The sequence below is a fragment of the Cervus elaphus genome, chromosome 23, assembly GCF_910594005.1.
Source record: "Cervus elaphus chromosome 23, mCerEla1.1, whole genome shotgun sequence".
NCBI lineage: Eukaryota > Metazoa > Chordata > Mammalia > Artiodactyla > Cervidae > Cervus > Cervus elaphus.
The window spans coordinates 64,136,954-64,161,104 of NC_057837.1; the positions used below are offsets into that span (position 1 = coordinate 64,136,954).

Genomic DNA, 24,151 nt, shown 5'->3' on the forward strand with positions numbered 1-24,151 from the left:
TTATGACCCCATAGACTGCAGGCTCTTCTGTCCATGGAATTTTCCAAGCAAGAACACTGGAATTGGTTGCCATCCCCTTCTTGAAGGAATCTTCCCAACCCAGGGCTGGAAGTATACAGAATACAAATAAAAGACAAAATTATTCCTAGAGAGCAATATCCCTGATGGCAAGAAACCACATCTCTCACTTGCCCTGTGTAACAATTTGCAATAGAAAAGCATTTAGCTATAGAAAGAATGTTTGGCTTTCATTCTTATTTGAAGGCCAAGGGAGACACTTCATATTGAACTGTTACAATAAGCTGAACTGTAGTAAAGACTGAGAACAGTCCAGAAAGGGGCTCTTGTTGGGCTCGTGATTAGTGATTTAGTCATTCATTCCTTCTTTCATGTATCAAATATCACCCTGATGCCTACTAAGGTCCAGGCATGCTGCTGGACGCTGCAGAAACAAAGGAGACTGATCCAAACACCAGCGCCCAATCTCAAGGGGCTCCTGTGCAGGGTGGAGGGCGGGTATGTAAAAAAATAGTTCCACTGGAGGATACTGCCTGGGGTGGACAGAAGAGGTGGCATCTGGGGATATGTGGGATTTCTATAGACAGAAGAGGGGAGAGGATTCCAGGCAGAGAAAACATACTGGATTGCCCCCAAGTGGTTCAGTTTGCTCAGAGAAGAAATAGGCTAGAGACTCACAAAAATAAGAAGAGCCTGGCAGCCTCCAAGATACCCATGGCCAGGAAGCGAGGGCTTTGGAAACATCACAGACGTGACATATCAACCTGACTTTTTGCAACACGGCTCTGAATTACAAGTTGCAGTGTTTAATTACTCATCTTGTGGATACAGGACTTGGCCCTGCAGGTGGAGACCATCTGCTGCTGGAGATATTCATAGATGGCCCGTATGGACACAGGCCAACAGGGATGTTGAGAAAGGGAGTCCCGTTGTGGACCAGGGCTGGACTAGATGACCACTAATGTTCCTTCCAAATCAGAGATTCCATGATTCTAAAGCAAGCCCGGTAGCTGAACCAGGGCTGTGGGCTGGGCTCTGTGGTTAGGGAGCTGCCCTGGGCAGCAAATGGGTTAAGGCTCAAATAACTTTTATATATAAATTAATGTGTAGAGTTGGGAGCCAAAATCTGTTCCATTAATTTTTCCATCCATTCCAGGAGCAGTTAGGTACACACAGTAAAGTTTATTTTGGTGCATGGTATACTTCACTCCATTAAAAATAAATTAATCAGCAAATTCCTGCCTGGCTCGGCTCTGGTTTATGTAAATAGTGCCCAGCTGTAATGAGTTACAAGGTGTTATTATCTCACACACACAGAGGAGGCTTCACTCTGGAGCTCTGCGTGCAACAAAAGCATCTTAAATAAACTCAGAGAAGGCCGTTTGATTTGTAATGTTTTCACAGAAGTGGGATATACCTCATCCATATAGAGTTTCTTTATATGACTCATTTTATAGCAAGTTAAATGAAGGAAGTTTGAAGGGGGGGAAGGGAGGGGCGATATGGTTCTCCACCCCCTTCTTCAATTTAAAGAAAATCCCCCCAAAGATGACCCACTCTCAGGGGGAGAAGACGAGTCCTCAGGGGCTCAGACCGCGGTGGCTCTGCAGCACGTGCTCCGGAAGCTAGGAAGCGGGTGGAAGGCTGAGCACGGAGCGGGGTCCTGGGGTGGTGCAATGAAGCCAGGAAGTGTTCTCTTCCCCCCAGTAACTCGTGTAAGGGGAGCCAAGGCAGGAAAGACGGCATGACTCTACCCCAGTCCAATGGGGGCGTGTGTGACAAAGGCAACTGTCCTGAGGCCTCAGGATGTGACAAGTCCCCTGGCCAGACAGGCCTCCTGGGTCCCCGAGGACGGGGTTGGCAGGAGATGCCTTGGCCACAACAGTGACATCTCTGTGAACTGGAGACAGAAGCAGCAGCAGAGACCCCACCCGAACCTCTCCTGCTCCTGTCTCTAACTGAGCTGGGCAGTGCTTCTCAACTCATGGCCTCAGCCACCTCAGGTGTGTTTCTAAAAAGACCTGGGAATAAAGAAGAGCCATGGCAGAGAGACGCCTCTGGGTCTTTTAATGGCCACTCAAGCTCACGGCTCAGAGCTGGAGGACAGCGTGTGGTCACCCAGCCTGATTCAGCGGCATTACTCACTGCTTCTAGGCCACGGTGGGTCCTTGGGGGGAGGCAGCTGTGCCCTATCGAACCGACCCCCTTTCCCTTCTGTGGTCAATCACAAGGTTTCTGGAGGGCACTTGGGGAGCGTGTGCAGGGCTCCTGCTCAGGGCTTCTCTTGAGGGAGGGGACACCTTAGAAGGGCTAAGGGTTCTCCCAGCACTGTACCCCACCCGATCAGACTCCTGGGCGTACTAAGAGGAAAATCAACACAAATGGGGCCAGGTATTTGACAGATGCTGTTCAAAGGTCCGTTCAGGCCACTTCCTGCAGGATCCTGAGCCAAACAGGCACCTCTCTTCTGGCAGTTCCTCAAAGCTAGCTGGCCAGCTGTTCAGAGGGACCAGACCATCAAAGACCCTCGTCGTTATAAGTTGGGGAATGAGGCTTCAGGATGCTCTGAGGATTCTTCTCCACTAGAGGGCGCCAGCTGACCTCCCCTGTCAGAAGCAGATCCTCACCGTTCATGGAGTCCAGGTACTGTATCTGCAACCAGATGAGAAAGTCACAAGAGCAGGACAGACGTGAGGTGGCGCGTGAGGTGGTGGAAGGAACAAGCCTCTCAAAGAAGAGGACAGGGTGGGGACAGAAGGGGCTTCTGGCTATCCCAGCTCCTAAGCCAGGGATGGGGGGAGGTCTCTGATCTCCCAGATTATTTCATTTAACGGGGTTTGAAGACACAAGTCATTAAGGAAACTTTCTCAGGCCTTAGGGAATTCCCTGCTGCACTTCTGAATGGACAAATGTCTGACACACAAGCACTGACTTTCTGAACTGCAGGAACTTTCCATGGAGTGTGTGCTGGGGCAGACATGTCCTTGGTGTGTTTGTATTAATTTAAGTTCCCTTATCTGAGAAAGGGACACATAAATAGTGACTGTACCCCACAGGTCTTAATAAGCACACTGCCAGTTTGTTGTTTAGTTGCTAAGTTGTGTCCTACTCTTTCGTGACCCCATGGACTGCAGCCCGCCAGGCTCCTCTGTCCACGGGATTTCCCAGGCAAGAATACTAGAGTGGGTTGCCATTTCCTCCTCCAGAGGACCTTCTTGACCCAGGGATTGAACCCACATCTCCTGCACTGGCAGGCAGATTCTTTACTGCTGAGCCACCAGGGAAGTCAGTAACTGTTAGTTACTGGAACTTAAAAAAAAAAAGGATGTTCTACTCTCCTCTAGTAGGCTCTGACCCCAGGGTTAGTGGTCCCCAGCTTCACCCCTCTAGGATGGCTCAGGGGGGTTATCCCCCTGAACAATGTGGAGATGGGACACTGGGACAGAGAACATGTGCAGCTACAGGGAGGGGGGGGTCAGGCAGTTGGCAAGAGGCAGGGGCTCTAATGAGTGGCCAGGCCTTAGGCGACAGAGGCCTCCTCTGGGAGGATTCCCAAGCTCCTGCTAGTAAGGAGAGGAGAAATGCTTTACAGGAGAAAGGCAAACTCCAGGGCAAGAGCTGGATCAGGGCAGGAGTCAGCACTGGATTCAGAAGATGAGGTTCCACTGCGGGGGTGAGAAGGCAACTGGGGGGCAAGGAGAGGTGGCAGGAGTCAGGAGGCCTCACCTTAGGCCTCAGATCCAACTCCCTACCCCCAGAAACCCTTCACTTTCACTGCTCTGTTTTTAGCTTTCGGACCCTCGTGCTCACCCCGTCTCTTACATATACCTCGGGCCTGGATCTCCACATCTCCAGCTATGCTCTGCTGTCTTCCAGGGCAAGAGATCACTGACACTGTTCTCGTCCCTAAAACCCACTCTTCTTTTCAGTTACTCCATTCCGTCCTTAATGCCACCACTGTGCCCACCTCCTGGGTAGAAACTCTCAATTTAATCTCTGACTGGGTCTCGGGCAATCTACCAGACCAACCAGCATCACGGCCAGGACCAGTCTCCTGGTCTTCCCTGATGCACTCACTCAGACTTAGTCCTTCCTTTCTTCAGCCTTCCACAGCACTCTCTTCCTGCCTGCATACATCACGGACTGACTTATTCCAGGGGAGCCTTGTGCCTGACTGGCTTCCTTGTCAAATCATGAGCTGGATCCTTGAGGGCAGGACTGGGTCTTACTAATTTTCTGCTCTCTCAACGGAGTGGCTGTCACAATAGGTGCTCAAAAGGTTTGCTGACAGAACTGGGTCCCCATCGAAGCTCACTGCTTGCCTAAGAGCTCCCTCACGGCTTTCCTATTGCCTGCCTCTCATCCGGGCACTGGGAGACTTCTCACGGGGGTGCTGGTGTGGCAGTCCCCTCCTTCAGGGCCCTCAGAGAGGTTCCAGCTGTGCCCTTGTTGTGGCCCCTGGCACAAGTCCACCGCAGCCAATGGAAAAGTTGGGCTGGTCTCTCAGAAAACATAGCATTTGCTTTGCCAATTGCTGCTTCTGTCTGAGGGCGGGTCCAGTCAACAGTGTGAGCCTCAGAGTTCTCTGTGGGTGGGGTCCTCTGGCCACAGTGCCTTCTTCCCGGTTCTGGCAGATTTGAAGAATGGTCAAACAGAAGTCCTGGCTTCTGGGGTTCTCTACCCTCTGGGTCTGAAGAGCCCTAGTATGTAGTTTTTCCAGTAATCACCCAGCTGGGCCTGCTGGCCCTGTCTTCTCCCCGGAGCCAGAGCCTGGCCTTCCCTTTCCTGGCTGTTGGAGGCTTGAAGGCCGTGGACACAGGTGAATAAGGGAATGACTGTGAGGTGAGGCCCCTTCAGGTCCAGGGGCCAGGCCCACAAAGCAAAGGTGTGACTCATGGGACAGGCTGAGCTGATGAGCTGTCTGGAGCAGCTGAGCCTCTAGTGGCTGCATGAATCACCCAGCTTGCAGCCTGACTCACTGGGCAACCCTGGAAAAGCCTGCATGTGCCTCTTCCCTGCCACCCAGCTCCCTTGTCTCTAACGTATGGATTTCTCATCAATACAGAGTTAGAGGGCAGAAAGAACAGGAGTGAATTCTCCCTGGGATCAGGGAAAAGTGTGTAGTTAAGCAGTCCTCACTTGACAGCTCTCTCTTAGAAGCTTTGGGAGCCCTGGGCAGCCACAGCAGTGAGGGATGAAGCGGGGGAACCCTGCTTGACGACAGGTGCAGCACCCCGTGGGGAGAGGATCATGGGATGCTGCCTGGAGCCCAATCCTGCTAGAAGCCAGGGATTCAAAGTAGGTACACAGGGGAGCTGCTCTGTGCCCCGTGCTGTGACCTTACACGCGGATTGTGTGCGCCCAGGGTCCAGCACAGCACTGGGCACACGGCAGCCAGCGAGGTCTGCAGGGAATGAACGACTGCAGGTTTATGAAAGCAGCAGACCACTCTGCCCTTGTTCTTCTGTTCCTACTCCCCGCCCCCTGACCTAGCTCATACTGGATCCAAAGAAGGGGCTCTTTTTTTTTCTGGGGAGGGGGTCAGTGAAGTAGAAAAGGAGAGCTTTATTGCTTTGCCAGGCAAAGAGAGACACATCGGACTTCTGCCTCGAAAAACTCTGTGTCTCCCAGAAGGTGCTCTTTGTCTGTGCCCGCTGCTGACATGATTTGGTCAGAATTCCCTCAGACTGGAGTGTGGGAACTCAACCTCTCATGACCCTCTGAAGTCCAGCACCCAAGACCTCAAGAAGGAACTGCTGTCCGGGAGACCCTGGAGGGGAGTGGAGGGGCTGCTCACCTGTTTCCTCACATACTCTACCAACAATTCAAGTTGTCGAGGGTCTTCGCATTTCTGGTTGAAGAAGGTTCTCCAGAGGGCGGCCGCCAGCCCACGGTCATCTGAAAGGATCCCCTGAAACATATAGCACAACTAGTCTTCTGGGGCAAACAGCAGAGAGCCAGGAGATAAAAGCTGGGGATATCGCAAACATGAGAGCAACCCTAGGATCGGCTCAGAGGACATGACACAGAAATAGGGAAACTACGTGGCAGAGCTGGAAGGGGTCTCAGAGAGCATGTGGTCTGACCCCTTCATTTAATACAGAGGAAGAATGTGGGACCCAGAGGGGCCAAGTGACTGGATAAAAAGGTGGAAGCAGAGATGGGGTCGTGTCTGATAGACCCTCCTAGGCCACAGCTGCCTACAAAATTGCCCAGGCCCAGCCAACACCTGAGAGGAGAGATGGGAGCAGCAGTAGTTCTAGTGCCATCCACAAGGAATGGGCTCAGTGTATTGTGAGTGTATACTTCCTCCTAAGAACAGAGTGTTAAGTGTTCTCCTCTCCTGGTCCAACGACACACATCTGCACAGCAACTAGGTCTTTGGGGATGGGAGTCCGGCACCTTGGCCTCACTGTCACCCAGCTCTGGGTTGGCCCGGCCTCCTCCAAAGCAGAGGAACAGGCTGTCCGGCAGGACTGCCACGGGCCACAGGGGAGTGCCCAGAACCTGTGTGTGCCTACCATCAGCTGTCCTGGCACAGCAGAGAGCGTGCTGTTGGGAAGCCCAAATATCAGAGGCCTGCATCATGGACTAGGGCCATGTTCTAGCTTGGAGCTCTGAGGAAGGAGAGGGGAGGGTCCTGCTTCCTGGGCAAGGGTGACTGAGGGATAGGCCCTGAGAAGTTGCTCTGTCCAGGTGCCAAGGCAGCATGTGGAACCAGAGGAAATGCTGACTGGGCCTTGGAAGTCAGTTAGAAGGCCAGATCATGTCCTGGCCCTGTCAGTCCCCAGCTCAGAGATGGTGGGCAATTTACTAAACCCAAGTCTCAACCTTCCCATCTGTTAAACAGAGACTAAAATCCCTGCCCTACTTATAGCATCTTTGAATTATAAGAGAGAACATAAAGGTGTTTTGTGAAGTGTGATGCGAAGATTAGGCTTTGGCATGCAGCTGTGAATAGAACTGAAACAACAGTGGGATCTGGGGATCAGACAGCCTGAATTCAAACGGCAGCTCCGTCACTTGGCAGCTGTGTGCCCTTTGGAAAGCCACTAGCCCTTCCTGAGCCCTGGTTTCTCATAACCTGAATGAGCAAAATAACACCTGTGCCAGAGTTGTGAGAATTAAGAGATAATGGTCATGAAAGTCTCTGTAAGTGGTAAGGACATTACACAAAGAGCCAGGATCACTTATTCGATGTCCTGCTGTGGTCAGGCCCCTGGGGCACTGTGGTACCTGAGGTTTGGTACCTGAGGTCTGCTGCCAGGAAGGGCCATGTCCAGTAGGGGGTACAGACAGTTTGAAGGAAAAACTGTTCACCTGTCTCAAATGCCCCCTACTAAACCCCCAACAATTCCACAGCTTAAGAGACTGTCCTGGCACAATGGCTGAGTCGGGAAAACCAACTTCTTCGGCAGATGGGGACAGGAGCCAAGAACAAGCTCGGGCACATCACCGTTCTCCAAGCTATTTGCTAACACAACAGCCTGCCTGTGTCTGAAGCGCCCTGGGCACATGCCGGAGTGCTGCTGGCAGCAACTCATATGTGCTACATGAGAGGGAACAGGAGTGGGAGTGAGTATTATGAGGACTTAGAAAATGAGCCCAGAGCACAGGACAGCAAAAGCCCCGGGAACCAGGGCCTGCCACAGACAGGCAGCCTCGGCGATGGGTGAGATGGCTGGGAAGGGGCAAGTCTATAATCAACTAGGAGGAAAAGGATGACTCAGAACTCAGATTAACAATGATAGCAACGTGACTGTTCCAGACTGTCAGAGTTTCTTCCCACACCTGCCTCTGATGACCAGGTGGAAACTGTATGCCAGGAAGAAACTGTTACCCTGGCTGGGAAGATAAGTATGCTCAGAGGTTCTTGAGTGAACTGGTGGTTGATGTGAGGTCACGGGATGGCGTTGACCAGCTCGAGTCAGGACGTGGGAGCTGGTACAGAGCAGGAGCACGATACAAATGGCTGAATAAATCAGTGATCCCCACTTCAGCCCTCTTCCCACCACAGTGCTGACAAGTTGAAGACAAATGGGAGACTGGTCTGAGGGAGGAAGCAGGAAAAAAAAATGGGTGCCTAGAAGGCAAAAATTAGTTTGCATAACAATTTTCCCACAGTCTACTGGGATATCGACTTGTTTTTCCTCACAACACAAAAAAAGCATCCTTCCAGAAATTGAGATGCCTGGGTCTAGAGGAACTGAGAGGAAGCCAATGAACTCTGGCCCTGGAGGACCCTGGAAGTAGACTAGTGGCCCGGGGCTGGGAGGAGCAGAGAATAGGAGAATAGTATTTACTATTTACTAGGCACAGCCTTTCAATTTGGGAAGATCAGAGAAAGTCCTGGAGATGGCTGGTGGTCATGGCTGCTCAACAACGTGAATGTACTCAATGCCACTCAAATGTACACTTTAAAATGGTAAACTTTATGTTATGTAAATTTTGCAATAAAAAATGAGACAGAGCTAAATGTCGTTAGGTAGGACATCCAAGGTATATTGCTCAGTTAAAAAAAGCAAGTTGCAGAATGGTGAGCATAGTATAACTTTCATTTGCATAAAGAAAACAAATCCATAGGTGCTTGTGTATGCACAGGTAACATCTGTAAGGACACCCAATAAACTATTAACAAGGTTTTCCTCTGGGGCAGGCAAGAAAAGGGGCCTTCTATTTTCTATTTCAACCACTTAGGTAGAGTTTCATGAATTTTTAAATGAGTGTGTATTGCTTTTATAATCAAAGCCCCCAAAAGTGTGTGCCTTGTCTGGCAGACCGTGCTGCTGATGTGGGCGTGCCTTTCTCTCTCTGGAGCATCTGGGGCTGAGATACTGACCAATCTGCCTGTGTCCCTCCATCCAGCACCCCACAGGCACTCAAGAGATGCCGGCTAGTTGAATGATCTGACCATACTATGTAGTGCTTTCTTTCTCAAGTACTAGGCAAACTGCTGGGCACTCTCATTCTGGTTGCTGAGTCAATGAAGGTGAGGAAATAGTAAAATACTAAGTAAAATAGTAAAATAATGGCAGGCAGTGACGACGGCCCCTGAAGCTTCTTTCAGAAGCTCTCATCAACAGCCTTTGTGGGGGAGGTCACTGTTCTGTCTAAGGCTTGGTAAACCATCTTACCTCATCATATCCTAAGATTGCGGCATAGAAATTATTTGTCATAAGCATCATGTTCTTCTTCAGGATATAGGAATTAACCTACAGAAACAAAATGGCAAAAACAAAAGTATAAAAGAAAGGAAAAAAACCATAAAGTATGATTTTTGACTCCTGACACGGACAGCAGAACAGAGAAAGAGGGCCCCTAACAGGTCAAACTCCCGCCCCATCCTCCTATTTTCCTGGTCTGTCCGGATTCTCCCCAATTTGACAACTTCTTTTAGACTTTAGTCCCGACTTATACAAAGCAGTACTCAGTTTTATGAACTAAGCCCCAACTACGTGCAGGCTCTGTGCTGGATCCTATGAACACAAAGAAAAAGAAACGGCTTCCTGACTGGAGAAGCACATTGTCTAGTAAAAACAGATCTGTATTAATAAAAAAAATAATCACACTGCAACATGTTACCTCAAATTCTATCCCCAAAGTGGAGAGTGATAAGTAAATTTTAGTATAAATGGTCTCTGCTTGAGGCGGGGGGGTGGTGCTGCTGGGAAGTTCTCTAAGGAGGCAATGTTTAACTGGACCTCAGAGGAAGAGGAGTCTGACAAGAGAGAGCTGGGGGGTAGGAAAGAGGACATTCTAGACACAGGGAATAAGCTGTACAAGGTGCAGGGGCAGCAAAGAAAATGAGGGAGGGTGAATGGGCAGAAACAGAAAAGAGTCTGCTGCAGTGACAGCACAAACCAAGTGGTCAGAGGTGGGAAGAGGAGGAAGAGAGGCCGGGCTGTGAGTGAGATGCTGAGAGAAAGGTGAGCCCCTGAGGCTGTGAAGAGGAGGGGAGAACAGGATGCGCTGAACTAGTGAGATTGCTAATGTGAATGGACTGTTCCAGAAACGCAATGTCAGTGAGACTGTGGAGCCTCAGGTAGAACTCCTCTCAGAGAACAGCCAGGTGAGCCTGAGGAACCTAGAATGCAGTTCACGAAACCTCTTCAACAGGGTGAAACTCTGACTCAGGGAATCTGACCTCCAGGAATATGCTTAAGGAAAGGGGTCCATGTTTCATTCCTCTCTGGCATCCCAGCAGACAACCTGGTGTCAACCGTAATACACAGAAAGGACTCGTTGACTATTTAAACTGACAAGTTTCAGAAACAACCCAGAGTCATTTGGAACTTTATATGGAGAATAAAGTTTGTGCTTAACAACCATGACCGTTGCCCACCATCATCATCTCCATTTACTGAGCACCTGTTATGGGCCATGTGCTTTATGGACATCATCTCTTCAGTCACTGGAGCTCAGAGAGGTAGATACGCTATAATCATGCGTTTACAGACACAGAAAACTGAGACTCAGGTAGGTGAGGTGAGGTGAGGTGAGGTGAGGTGACGTGACGTGACGTGACGTGCTCTACGTCCCACAGCGAAGGAGTGATGAAGTATCCAGGTCAGTCTGGATCCCAAGTCCATGTGCCTGACATTCCATCAGGTTCCTGCCTCTGGGAAGATGATTTTACTTTGGGTCATAAATCAAATACTGGATGATTTCATCCTGTGGTTCATCACTGGTCTCTGAAGAAGGGCAGAAAGGAGTACTGAAAGGATCTGGATTTAGTCAGAAAACCTGGGTTCAAGTCATAATTCTGCTGTATACCTAGGATGCGATCTTGGGCAAGTCAAGTAACCTATCTAAGTCTATGTCCTTGTCTTTGAAATGCCCTACACAGAGGACTGGTTTGTAGAGCAAATGAATTAGCATGTACTTCATTCATCTATTCACTCATTCATTTATGCCACAACGTATGCTGAAAGCCTTGGTAAGCTGCAAAGTGCTCTGCAAATGCAAGGAATTATGAGTAATACCTTCTGGTTTGTTTATATGAAACTAAAACCAGCTCCAATACTTTATAGTCATGGACAATTTTCAAAAAGAGAGAGAGAGAATTGTGAGACTCAAGACTGGAAAATGTGAGACTGGATGCAGCCAGTGGTGCAATCCATGACCTTTCCCACCCCACTTTCACCCCAGGTCAAAACAGCCATCCGTCCTTTGTGTTCCCAGAGCTCTCTGTCCACACTTCTCCTGGGGACACGACACCTGTCCCCTAAGGCATGAACCTATCCCACTGGTTTGCAAGCAGCTCGAAGGCCATGAGGAACTCCATCTGATGAATCTCAGCACCCCTGACACCTAGGCTAGTGCCTGACCAGAGCAGGGTTCAGGGCTGGCATGCTGAGGACTGAATCCTCACAAGGCCTGAGTGCCACACAGAGTGTGTTCTATCCAGTCACATCCTTCTGTCTACTTCCGTTTACTGCTCCTGAGTACCTTCTGTGTTTCAGAAATTTCAGAACTGCCAGACTTCTTACTGTGCCATCTTCCAGTATGGGCTAAGGTAGAGTCAAGAAACAGGCCAGAGTTTGAGTTACTTCCTTTTGCAAGGAGACGGTGGGACTACCACCCATCCTCCTGCTGAGGGGCTCCTCTCCCTCTTCCAGTATGAGTCGTTCTCCTAACTGTACAAGAAGAACCGGAGTGGGACATCCCTGAAGGTCCAGTGGTTAATACTTCACCTTCCAATGCAGGGGGTGCGGGTTTGATCCCTGATTGGGGAGCTAAGATCCCACAAGCTTCGCAGCCAGAAACCAAAATATAAAACAGAAGCCAATGTTGTAACAAAGTCAATTAAGACTTTAAAAACGGTCCATATCAAAAAAAATCTTTAAAAAAAAAAATCAGGGCCACAAAGGGATGATGTCAGAGATGTCACGCACAAACACAGCAACTGTCCAAGGTAAATATTCACTGAACCGGCTCAGCAGAGCTGGCTTGTGTGCTACGTCAAACCAGTCAGCTTTAGAGCTGGAAGGGCCCTCAGATGTCACCTTGCTCATCCCTTTGAGGAAATGGTGAACTGAGACCCCCAAAGGGAAAGGGACTTTGCCCCACAAGTCCCACATCAACTTAGTCTCAGAGCCAAGATTAGAACTGATTTCTGGATGGATACTTTCCCTATTTCACCATGTGCAGGGCATTTCCAGAGATCACCAACACATTAACCTGCAAATTTCAATTCCTCCTTTCCAATAAGGCTCATTTACATACAGACATCTTTTCTCCTCTTGGGATGCACCTGAGTTCTGGCCCACTATTGCCCAGAAGGAATGGAGAGGAGGAGTCCAATTCCTTATGAGCAAGGATCCTCTACCTCCTGGTTCTCTATTATAACTCTGGTGACCTATAAGCTGCCTCTCCCCTCACCTCCAGCTGAGAGGTGGCAAGCTGCCACAGCTAGGAATGGTTTTTAGATATCATCACTGAAGCAGGATTAGATCATGAAAAGGGCCCTTCCTGGAAGAGGGTGGAAGCTCCATCAATGCAGACACATGATCTGCAGGCAACAGGTGAGGGTAAGTGACAGCAGCTTCCTGAACTACTGGATTCGTCCTGCAGGGCCCTTCTAACCAGCCCAGCAGCCCAAGGGGGCTGGATATTCCCTCTGGTGAACCTCTGTTGAGGCTTCCCAGGTGGCTCAGCAGTGAAGAATCCACCTGCCGAGGCAGGAGATGTGGGTTCAATCCCTGGGTCGGGAAGATTCCCTGCAGAAGGAAATAGCAACCCACTCCAGTATTCTTGCCTGGAGAATTCCATGGAGAGAGGAGCCTGGCGGGCTTCAGGTCATGGGGTCACAGAGAGTCAGACGTGACTGAGAGACTGAGCGCAGACAACACACAGAAGCTCTGCTGGGATCTTATCTCCTCACTTAGGCTTTTGTCTGCTGGCGTGCAGGTCCTCACTGCCAGCTAATTCCATATGGAGCACCCTGCCCATGAACGCACAGATAGACAAATCAGATGAGAGACTCTCCCCAGCTAATGCTGGGTTGTTCTCTTATTAAACTCTTCTCCTTTCCATAATGCTTTGCTTTTTTATAAAAACCCATACGTATAGCACCACCACAAGGAAAAGGTTCCTTTTATATCAGTTACTCATATTTTCCCATTTATTTAAGCTATTAAAATTCATGCAGATATTTTATAAGCCATCAGGATTTGGTGACTGCTATTACTGAATGTTTAATAATAAACGAAACAGAAGAAATCAGAGGGTTAAATGATGACTGCAATTCCTGTAATGACTTAATTAAATTTTTATTGAGTACATAAACTATGATGTCACTTCTAGCCAACCATGGGTCTGCTTTCCTAGCATGTCACAGGGTGGGAGCACTCGATAGGAGGCTAGGCTAAATGAGCAGCAAGTCTCAGCTGAAATGGGGAGGGGAGCAAGGCTCATGTAACACACTCAATAAATTATCCGTTCATTTTTAAACAAAGTCCATGAGTTATAATATATTTGCCATGCACTTTTTATGACATAATAAAAATGTTACCTTAAGGATTACTTAACACATACTACAAATGTTACAGCAGAGGCAGGCACAAGGGGCAAAGAAAACAAACACGAGCAGGCCAGGGACGGGTCCTGGAGTTTACATCCCGGGGGAATAGCACAGTATATTAAAAAGGCGATGCAAAAATGGTGATGGGGGGTGGGGGACAAGAGTTCAGGGTTACTAATCAGCAGATTAATGAATGAGACAACCAACAGGGAACACAAGTAAAGCAATAATGAATCCTGCAAGGCACATGCTTAATTAATGTAGTATTCTCAGGGAGGAATATTTGCTTTAAAGAGATGCCAGTTCGTCTGAGGCCAGTTCGCTGCCCTCTTTCCCCTTTTCTCTGTTGCTGCTCTTAAAGACATTTATGTGGCTGCTTAACGGAGGAACTGATGATGGAGGGACTGATGGAAGATCAAGCTGAAACTCCTCCGTGAGCTCTGTAAGGTTCCTAGTGATCTGTTCTTGGTGGTCTTTCCTGCCTCACCTCCTCCCATCTCTCTACTTCTATCTCACCCTCCGTCAGAGTAAACGATGTGCAATTTCCACAAACGTGTCATGTTCTCTCCTGGGTCTCAAGCATACTGTTGCCAGGAACCCTCCTTTCTTTATCCACAGGGATGCTAACTCCTTCTCATCCTCTAAGACTTAGCTTACAAATAATGTCTTCTAAAAAGCCTCCTCTCTACCCAATCTACAGGTGCTACAAAAGTGTCTCAGAAACAGTCCCCATAATTCACTGTTTACCATGTGCCAAGAACCACGATAAGAGCTTCATACACATAAGCTCACTAAATCTTTCCCAGTGACTGAGACAGGTGCTATTAACTATTCCCACTTTAGAGAAGAGGAAACTGTTATCTGGGAAGGTGAAGGTTATACAGCTAGGAAATAGTGGGTCAGGATTAGAATACAGGGCAGTTCGACTTCAATGCTTACCTATATTGGAACAAACACCATAAATAATGTGGCTGCCCTTCCAGGTGCCCTAAAACTCAGGTTATCAGTAGAGGCAGGGCTAAAAGCTACTATGTGTGCATGTTGTGTATGTGCTCAGTCACTTAGCTGTGTCCGACTCTTTGCAATCCCATGGAGTGTAGCCTGCCGGGCTCCTCCTGTCCACTGAATTTTTCAAGCAAGAATAATGGAGCAGGTTTGCCATTTTAAATCCTCTTCCAGAGGATCTTCTTGCCCCAGAGATAAATCCCATGTCTCTCGTGTCTCCTGCACTGGCAAGCAAGTTCTTTACCACTAGTGCCACTGTGGTTGTGGGTGAAAACAACTCATATATTCCCAATTACAAAGGTAGCTAGGGGTGGGTAGCTAGCTACCCAGGTAGCTACCAGATGGGTGATCAGTGGAAATTACTAATATTAATACACCAGACATCTCCAATAAAAGCTAAGCCCCATTCCTGGGTAAACTGGGGGGAAAGGTATAGTTAAGGTGCAGGAGAAGAGAATGAAAGAAAATTAGCAAGGGCAACACAAGAAGTGATGAGCATGAAGGTAATAATAAATGTTAAGGCTACTGAGGCAAAGCTGCTAACTGTAGCAGGCTAATAAGAATTTATAAGAATGAAAGAATGATAAAGGCTGACTAGAATTGCTGACTGAAGCATAAATAATATATCAAATTCAATGTAAGGCTATAATGCAACACAAAAGATGGCAAGTCAGGTTTCAGTTGTCTTTCTAGGGATTAGTAATGACAACAGCAACACTTTGCAAAGTCAACACCACAGGCTATAGTCATTGTGTGGCAATAGGCTAATGTGCATTGAACATCAACTAGTCTATCTGATGTTAGAAATGAGTTCACTGTGCAATATTATGTGAAATACACAGAAACAGTGAAAACAGAAGGGCACATGGAGAGATCAAATACACGTGTGCATGTAACTCACTTGCATTATGAATGAAAGATCTACTGAAGATATTTTAGCAATGATCACAAAACCCGACAAATAAAACTCTGTGTGTTGTGTGTGCATTCGGTAGGTCCAGGGAAAACTGTATTAATACTAAGAAGAAAAGGAAAAATAATAAAAGATGGACAATTTCTTTTCCTTTTTTTTAAAGAAAATGTGAACATTTGAGTATAGCATGTGCCAGTTGTGATGAAAAACCAACCTAAACATGGCATGAGATAATCCTTACATCTCATCTTAATAAATAATTTGAAACGTTGAATGCACAAGAGAAGCTTGCTACATTGAAATGCCTTTAAAAATATTTGTCCTTATTATTTATTTGTATGTTTTGAAAGTCCCAGTTATACTGCTTGGGATCTGAACATTCAAGATCTGTATAGCTTGATAATGTTCTAAAAAAGCTGTGAATTTCTCAATATTAAATTCTGAATGGTTACAAAGTAACCTTTCCCTCAGGCTTGGAAAACAGCAAAGCAAGAGATGGCTGTCTGTGGAAGTTACAGTCTGTGGAAGTTACGGTCATTTACTCTCTTGACAAGGCATTCCAACACATCCACAAGCCGGTAATCACCCTGAAAAGAAGCTGATGAGGTACAGTAAGGTCCTGGGAAGATCAAACTATCACGACAAGTTCATTTTCTTCCACGTCAAGACATACAAGGTAAGAGTGAAATAGCCATAATCTCTAATTTCTGAAGTTTCTGAACACATCTCATGCATACTGATAGAGGTATCAACACTGGCTTCAAAGACTGGCTCTTTTAACAACAGCACTGATAGCATGACATCCTAAAGGAAACGATTCGGCTGGGGGGGGGCGGTCCTCTCTGTACTGCCCATAATTATGATAGTGGATGAACATACATCACATTTGATTTGACAATGTTTTCATGTGTATGAACTTATTTGCGCCTTACAACCATAATAATCTTGCCCTCCAAGATCTCATAGCCTGATTGTTGTCCTGAGTCTATAAACAAGGAAACAGAAGCTCAAAGATGTTAAGTAACTCGCCCCAAAGTCACACCCTGCTCGTGTGTTAGCAGTCAGGGCTGGAACTTTTATCTCAGACAGCTGGTACCTAAATCTAGCATCTTCTCTCCAGTTGTCACACCTTTCTGCATCTGATGAGTCATATCGGAAATGGAGAATCACATAAGCAAAAAGCTCCAATTGCTAATTTCAGTACTTTGGAAAACAAAAGTAAAATGGAAATGACTCTGTAGTGTTGAAAAATCATCTTAGAAACAAGACGAGACTCAACAAGGTCAAATGCACAGTAGCACATCTAGAACAAAATAACAGGATGAAGGAGGGTCTGACTATGGAGTCATAATTAAGACCCAGAGCAAATTCCTGATCATGAGCTAAGAAGTGTGATAGAAGAAAAGAAATGCAGTCTACAAAGCTCTGCAAGTTTTCCTTCCTCTATTATCTTTTGTTTTAGCTACAGTACTTAAGAATAAACATGAGGAAACCAGATAAATTTCAATGAAGAATGTCAGATAGGAATGATCACACTGGGCTTGGTCACAAGGCAGGACAGTCGATTCTATGGCCAACAGAAATACTCAAGAGGCTATTCTGTGGGTTGGCCTCATGGCTTATATCATCAGCCTCAATGGATCAGCAGATTTTGGAAGTATCTCATACTACCTGAATGAACATCATTCATTCTTTCTGTATCCCTTCCCTGGGGCCGTCCTACTCCTCTCCCACTCCATGAACTAGTAGGCTGCTGATCCTAGAACGTTGTCATCCTGTCAGCCTTAGTTAGCCCCAAATAATCCTTTGTTTGTTTAAATTAGCTGTGGTCTCTGTTGCTTGCAATCAATGGATATACTGTCATTCATCAACTCAATAAAACCTCCCCATAATAACAACATTAGCTAACATTTGCTGAATGCTTGCCATGTGCCAGTAACTGTATTAAAAACTTTGTATGCATTATTTCTTTAATCTTCACAATAATCCTAAAAAGGGGGTGTTTACTGTCCCCACTTTGTAGAAAAAAATCACTGTTTTCTGTTAATATTTTTATCAGTAAGACCTACTGTATTATTTTAATAATCTGTTTACAAGTTGTCCCTGCACCCATCCATTGCATTAGACTGCAAGCTCCCTGAGGGCAAAGATGGCCACACTGCTCAGCACATGTCTGTAAAATGAATCAATATAGTATTTCCTGTCATGACTACCTCTTATATTATTGATGCCCAGGCACTTTACCAATTTTAAGATAAATTTCCTAAGTACGAAGATTTGGGAAGGCGTTGAACAGCTTTGATACATGCTGCTGCTGCTGCTTTCATGGTTTTCAAACACAATTCTACTCTAGCCTGAGGACGTCCAACTCCTGTTCTTTTAGTCTGTTTTCACATCACCTCTGAAACTCCATACCTCTCTCAAAGCAATCTCTTCCACTGAAACAAGTTTCAAGACCACTTCTAGTTCTATTACTACCATCTGCTAGAGTTCTAGATTTGGAATCAAAATGCATACACAAGCAGTTTGAAGTAAAAAGGAGTTTGTGATTGAAATTCAGAGAAAGAATCTTGTGGTTACCAGGGTAAGAAAACATCAGGCGGTAAGAAAACTGAAGTTTTTCTTTCTCATGCTAACAAGATAATAACCAATTAACTCTGTGATGTGAACAGATTAAACATTAACAGACCTTTGATCCCTACCTGCTCTATCACAAGTGCTACAGATGAGTAATTCGGAAACTTTCTAAGAAGTGCTTTTCTGCTTATATTTCCAAATTGAAGAAAGGATTTATGCTCTGCAAACAAGTGCTAACACATTGGTTTTCTGTCATTAAATACAAGATTTGGAAAAGTGAAAACTGTTTAATTTTTCAGTGGTCACTAATGGCCAATAAGCAAGTTAAAACCAGTTATCAAGGCAATTATCTGAAGTATAAACAAAGGATAATTCCATTTACACCTACTAGGATGGCTATAATTTTTTAAAAAGAAAAATAACAAGCACTGATGAGGATGCAAGAAAATTTGAACTTTCATGCATTACTGGTAGGAATGTAAAATGGTACAGCTGCTATGGAAAATAGTTTGGTGATTTCTCAAAAGGTTAAACACAGAACTACCCTATGACTCAGTAATTCCAATCCTCACTATATATCCAAAAGAACTGAAAGTTGAGACTGCAACAGATATTTGTATACCAATGTTCATATCAACAAAATTTACACTAGCCAACAGATGGAAACAGTTTATCAACAGATGAATGGACAGACAAAAAGGGTATATACCTACAATGGAATATTACTCAGCCATAAAAAGGAGTAAAAATTTGATATATGCTATAATATGGATGAACCTTGAAAACATTATGCCTAGTGAAATAAGTCAGACACAGAAGGACAAATAATGTATCATTCCCCCATAGGAGGTACCCAAGACAGGCAAATTCAGAGAGACAGAAAGTAGAACAGAGGTTACCACGACCTAGGCAGAGTGGAAATGGGGGAGTTACTTAATGGGCATGGAGTTTTTACTGGGAATGATGAAGAAATTTGGCAGCTAGACAGTGGTGATGGTTACCCAACATTGTGACTGCATCTAATGCCACTAAATTGTATACCTGTGAGTGGTTAAAATGATAAATAACATATGTATTTCACCACAATAAAAGATAATTCCAATTATAAGTGGTTCTTCCCACACAAGTATTTCAATCTGTGACTTAACCATGTGTATGTATTTATTAAAACCTCTCACGGTATTTCTTGATTCTGAGCTGTAGTGTCATGAAGCAATGTATATTCCTTGCTAGACCATAAGCTGTCTGAATGCAGAATTCTTCATTGCCTTCAACATGTTTGATAAGTATATACTGAGTGCCTACCATATTTTAGGCATGCTGGGTGTATAAGATGAATAAATCCCAGTACCTGTCCTCAAGAAATTCATAATCTCATGTGAAAGACCTGTGACAACAAATGACTGGAAGAGCATACCGTAGGTTAAAAATGGCAATGGTGAGTCTGGGGGCTCAAAGGCTTCAGAGATGAAGTAATATTTATTACACTGGGTATTAAAGGATGAAGAGGGATCTGTACTTTTCAGACAGAAAGAATAGCACGTGTAAAGTCACAGAGAGCTGAACAACTACAGCATCCTCGAGGAAAGTCCAAAACAAAGAGCTCATGATGGAAAGAAGAAGGCAGAGCTGGAAAGGCAGTTTATGTCTGACTGTAAATGGCCCTGAGTGCCACATAAGGAAAAGCCAAAGAAGAGGTCTAAGCACAGGGAAGCCACGTGGAGAGATCTGTTGTTATTGTTGTTTTACTGAAGTATAGTTGATTTTCAAAGCTGTATTAGTTTCAGGTGTATAGCAAAGTGACTCATACATATATAAATATGAATAATTACATTTAAGTCTTTTTCAGATTCTTTTTCCATTTTATGTTATTACAAGATGTTGAATATAGTTCCCTGTGCTATTGGATAGACTGGGGTTTCCTTGTTCTTTTTGTTTTTTTAATTAATTTACTTTTATTTTTGGCTGCAGGTCGTCTTTGTTGCTGTGTGTGGCTTCCTCTAGCTGCGGGGACTGGGGGCTACCCTTCATTGTGGTGCACGGGCTTCTCACTGCAGCGGCTTCACTTGTTGCAGAACATGGGCTCTAGGTGCTCAGGCTTCAGTAGTTGCAGCTTGTGGGCTCAGTACTTGTGGCACACAAGGCATGTGAGATCTTCCTGCACCAGGGGTCGAAACAGTGTCCCCTGCGCTGGCAGGCAGATTCTTAACCATTGTACCACCAGGGAAGCCACTGCATAGATTTGTTTTTGAGAAGTAACCTGGCAAGTACAAACCATATACCTGGGGGAAGGACTGGAGGCAGGAATACCAGGAGGCTGCTGCAATGGCTCAGGTGGAAATTGGTAAGAAACTGAATTAATTTAAGTGACAAAAGGAATAAAGAGGAAAAAGTCCAACGAGATCAACAGGATTTGATTATCAAGTGAATGCAGAGCAGAAGGTGAGACTTGCACAGAAGCAGACCTCACTGAGTGCCAGCTGAGAAAAACAACGCAAGCCGTTACCTGCGATCCTACGCTGACGACTGGCTGACCCTGGCGGCCCTAAGCACAGACAGCCAGTCTTGTAGGGTTTCAGCGATCTCGGTGCCCTCAACGTCTCTTATGTTGTGGTAATGGAAAATCTTACTTGGACAAGATGTAATACGAGCAAGATGTGTATTTAGCTTGAGCCTGCAGGCGTCTCCGACGGAGCAGCGGTATAGCACACTAGGGCCGGGGAGCCCGGGCCCCTTTCTCCCACTAATCTGTTCACTACGTGTCAGTGATTGTCATTCCTCTGGATTCTCTGCATTCTACCTGCAGCCATGAGGTCTGATTTTAGTCAGCAAGAAGATATGGATACATGGAGGTTTCCAGAGACACTTGCAGGCTCCCAATTGCCCCCTGAACCTCATGACTGCATTTGTAAGTGCAGAAAAGCTGCAGGCACAACTTAGCTTTTTTAATGTTTTTCTATTAAATTTAGGCAGACTGGAGACAGTGGAAAACTAGAGGATGCTTGTTCCCCATCAATGCTGGCCATCTCAAGTGCATAGACATACAAGCCAAACAGCTGAAAATGGATACTTAAAAAGTTCAAGAGCTCTTTGCTGACAGAGTCTGGGCACTCTTCACTTGCCCTGGGTGCTGAGGATCTAAACAAATAGAGGACCTGGAGGCAACACTGAGCTCACAGGCCCCAGCCAGAGTCCTTTCCCACTCAGCGACTCCAAGACAGACATCATGTTACGTAGACCACAGTGGATTTTCAGAAGATCCAAAATCTAGTCCCTTCCTGATATTGAGATTTCGAGCCCTTTTATCAAACAGTCATGAATTCTCCTTCTCTGCAGGAATGGGAGAGAAAAAGACGGGCAGCCCTAATTAACTGAATCATACATGTTAACTGGTGACCCAAGCAGGGCAGAGGAGGTCAGACCAAAGTCCACAGCCCCAAACAGTAAAGTGGACATTTCCATTGTTCTGTTTGGATCACAGAATGCTTGTCTGTCACTGTTTTTTCCTTACTGCTTACCGTTCAGCACCATACAACTTCTGAAATACTGACTCTGTGGTAATCTGAGAAAGAAGTTGTTCCCTGCTGTAGAAATGAGGAAACAAAGGCTCAGAGAGATCAGATGACTCGCTAATTATCGCTCAGCTCATAAACGCTCAAGATGTTCACAGAAACAAGGTGTTCTGACTCCTAGTCCAACGTTTTTTTAAGACTCAAAACAGATGTGCCATTCAGCTGGTAGCTTATAGAACCCTGTAGGAGCATTCTGGGAATCTGAGCCTGGGTTCTGAGGAGGAGTGATCTGATTAATCCTGCTCAAGTAATGAGGAATCCAAGGGTGAGGCAAGGAATGATATCCAAATACCCCCTGACAATGGAAGGACACTTAGCCTTATGAGCTCTGCAACCCCATCTCTTATGGTAATTCTTTTTTCCTCTTTTTCCCATACAACATTCTTAAAAGGATGGGCATTTTATAAAGGAAAAACAAATGCTGGAATGCTATTATCTGTTAAAGAGATGCTCTCTCTCTAGTATCAAGCCCCACTTAAACCTAAGAAATGCTCTGAAGTCTAAATAAATTCTGGGCCCAAGGAGCTCCATTTCCCTCTGGGTGACTCGGAAAGACAGATCTCTGAGTCTCGGTTTTTCCATTCAAACTATGCAAAATTGCCTTTCTTTTTTCTTTTTAGATTATTGCATGAGATAAAAAATGCTTAATAGTTAAGTAATAAAGTTTATAGCATCAAACACCTATCTCAGTCCCAGGCACTGTTCGGAGAGTCTCCCATGTGGTGACTCGTTCACCCTCCACAGTGCTGGAAGGTGAGGCAGGTAAGACAGCTACTCCTGTTTTACAGAGAGAAAACTGAGGCACACAAAAGACCTTGCCCAGGGACATAGCAGGGGTAGAATCTGAGCCCAAGTGCTCTCAACCTCCGTGACACTGCCTTGGAAAGGAGGTGACAAACCCGACCCACTCTGCCACACGAGCCCAAGGCCTGACAGTCTCCATCCCTCCCTTCGGCACTGGGGGCTGCCTAGTTTCCTGCGCCATCCTGCCCTGGGCCAGCTTCTCTAGGTAAAGTCTGTGGCAAAAACAAAACATAATGAAACAAAAACCAGGTGAACTCTATCTTACTTGTTCATCTATTGAGTTTGGAAATTAACCTATGAAAGATTCAACTTCATTTCTCTTCTTGGCAGAGACTAGATTGTAAACTCTGTAAGATCATTTCTCTATAACATACTCTCTACCAACAGCATTTAGGGATTAGCATGTGGTTAAAGACCAAATTAATGAATGAGTGAATAAATCAATGAGTGGATAAATGAATACTATGTGAAAACAATCCTTAACAGAGCCACACAAATTAATAATGTTGCTGGACCTCAAGGGAAAAAAAACTCAACAATACCTTCATCACTCAATAAATGTATGTTTTTGCTAACCACGTTCCAAGCACTGTTCTAGGAGTTGAGGCAACAGCAATAAATGAGACATGATTTCTGAACTCCTGGAGCTTTCATTCTAGGAAGGGAGGAGGGCTCACAATAAGCATAATAAAACACACAGGATGCTAGATAGTAATTTAGTACTACTACTCCAATCCTGTCATTCAAGATCCCTAAGATGAGAAGTGCCTATGTGTGGTGTACAGATATGGGGATGGGGTGGGAGCCTGCTATTGCTAACAGCTGACCAGCACTGATGTGAAGAACTACTCAAGGACAGAACCAGGGATGTTTGATGGAGGCTCCATTGTAAATTCCTGGAGGATAAGGCACATGGTCCCAACACAGAGCAGGCACTGAGTGAACGCCTGATGGTGCAGAGGATCTGGAAGGGAGAATGGGAAGCCCCAGGCCTCCATGTGTATCACTCTGCTCTGCAACAACCCTGCCAGATGAGAGGGGGTCAGGTGAGTAGCTGAGGAAAATAAATCAAGAAAACGTTATTCAGAATATACTTTACCTAGCACAGATATCTCAATACCCATGTCAGTTTTTAAACGGATTATCTTTACTTCATTCTTTTCTTCCCCTCGAAGCCCCTTACCATGCAACAAAAGCACTTGTTAAATTAAATCAAATCAAGAAGCATTTCCTGTGTACTTACAATGTGCCATGCTCTGCGCTGGGCACTAAGGAGGTTACTTAAGGATGCCCGTGATCCTTGTACTTAAAAATTTTATAGGGCTTCCCAGGTGGTCCAGTGGTTAAGAATCTGCCTGCCAACACAGGGGACATGGCTCTTCCCTGGTCCAGGAAGATCCCACAGGCCCCGGAGCAATTAAGCCCATGGGCCACAACTACTGGAGCCCTACACAGCCTAGAACCCATGCTCTACAACAAGAGAAGCCATAGCAATAAGAAGCCCACACAACGATGAAGACCCAGTGAAGCCAAAAACAAATAAATAAGTAAACTTAAAAAAGAAAGGAAAAGAAATTTATAATCACAATGGTAGAATAAGACACAAATGTAAATCTTGATGAGTTAGGAAAGATTTCAGGAGAAGAAAAGTGGGGCAGGCAGGAAAGATAGAAAAATGATGGTAAATCACAAGGAGCCTGAAGACAGGTTGAGGGGTACGGTGCACATCTAGCAGGCACT

The 24,151-nt window shown here is 45.8% G+C and overlaps 1 protein-coding gene across 1 annotated transcript in view; it reads right to left on the minus strand.

Moving 5' to 3' along the window:
* Positions 1–1,180: 1,180 nt before the first annotated feature.
* Positions 1,181–24,151, minus strand: part of LOC122681189 (ubiquinol-cytochrome-c reductase complex assembly factor 1) — a 92,578-nt gene continuing 69,607 nt past the window's right edge. The window contains exons 8-10 of the mRNA XM_043882936.1: positions 9,153–9,230; positions 5,816–5,929; positions 1,181–2,670 (exon numbers count right to left, since the gene is read on the minus strand). Coding sequence (XP_043738871.1) covers positions 2,536–2,670; positions 5,816–5,929; positions 9,153–9,230 — 327 coding nt within the window. The 3' untranslated portion in view covers positions 1,181–2,535. The remainder of the gene's footprint in view (positions 2,671–5,815; positions 5,930–9,152; positions 9,231–24,151) is intronic.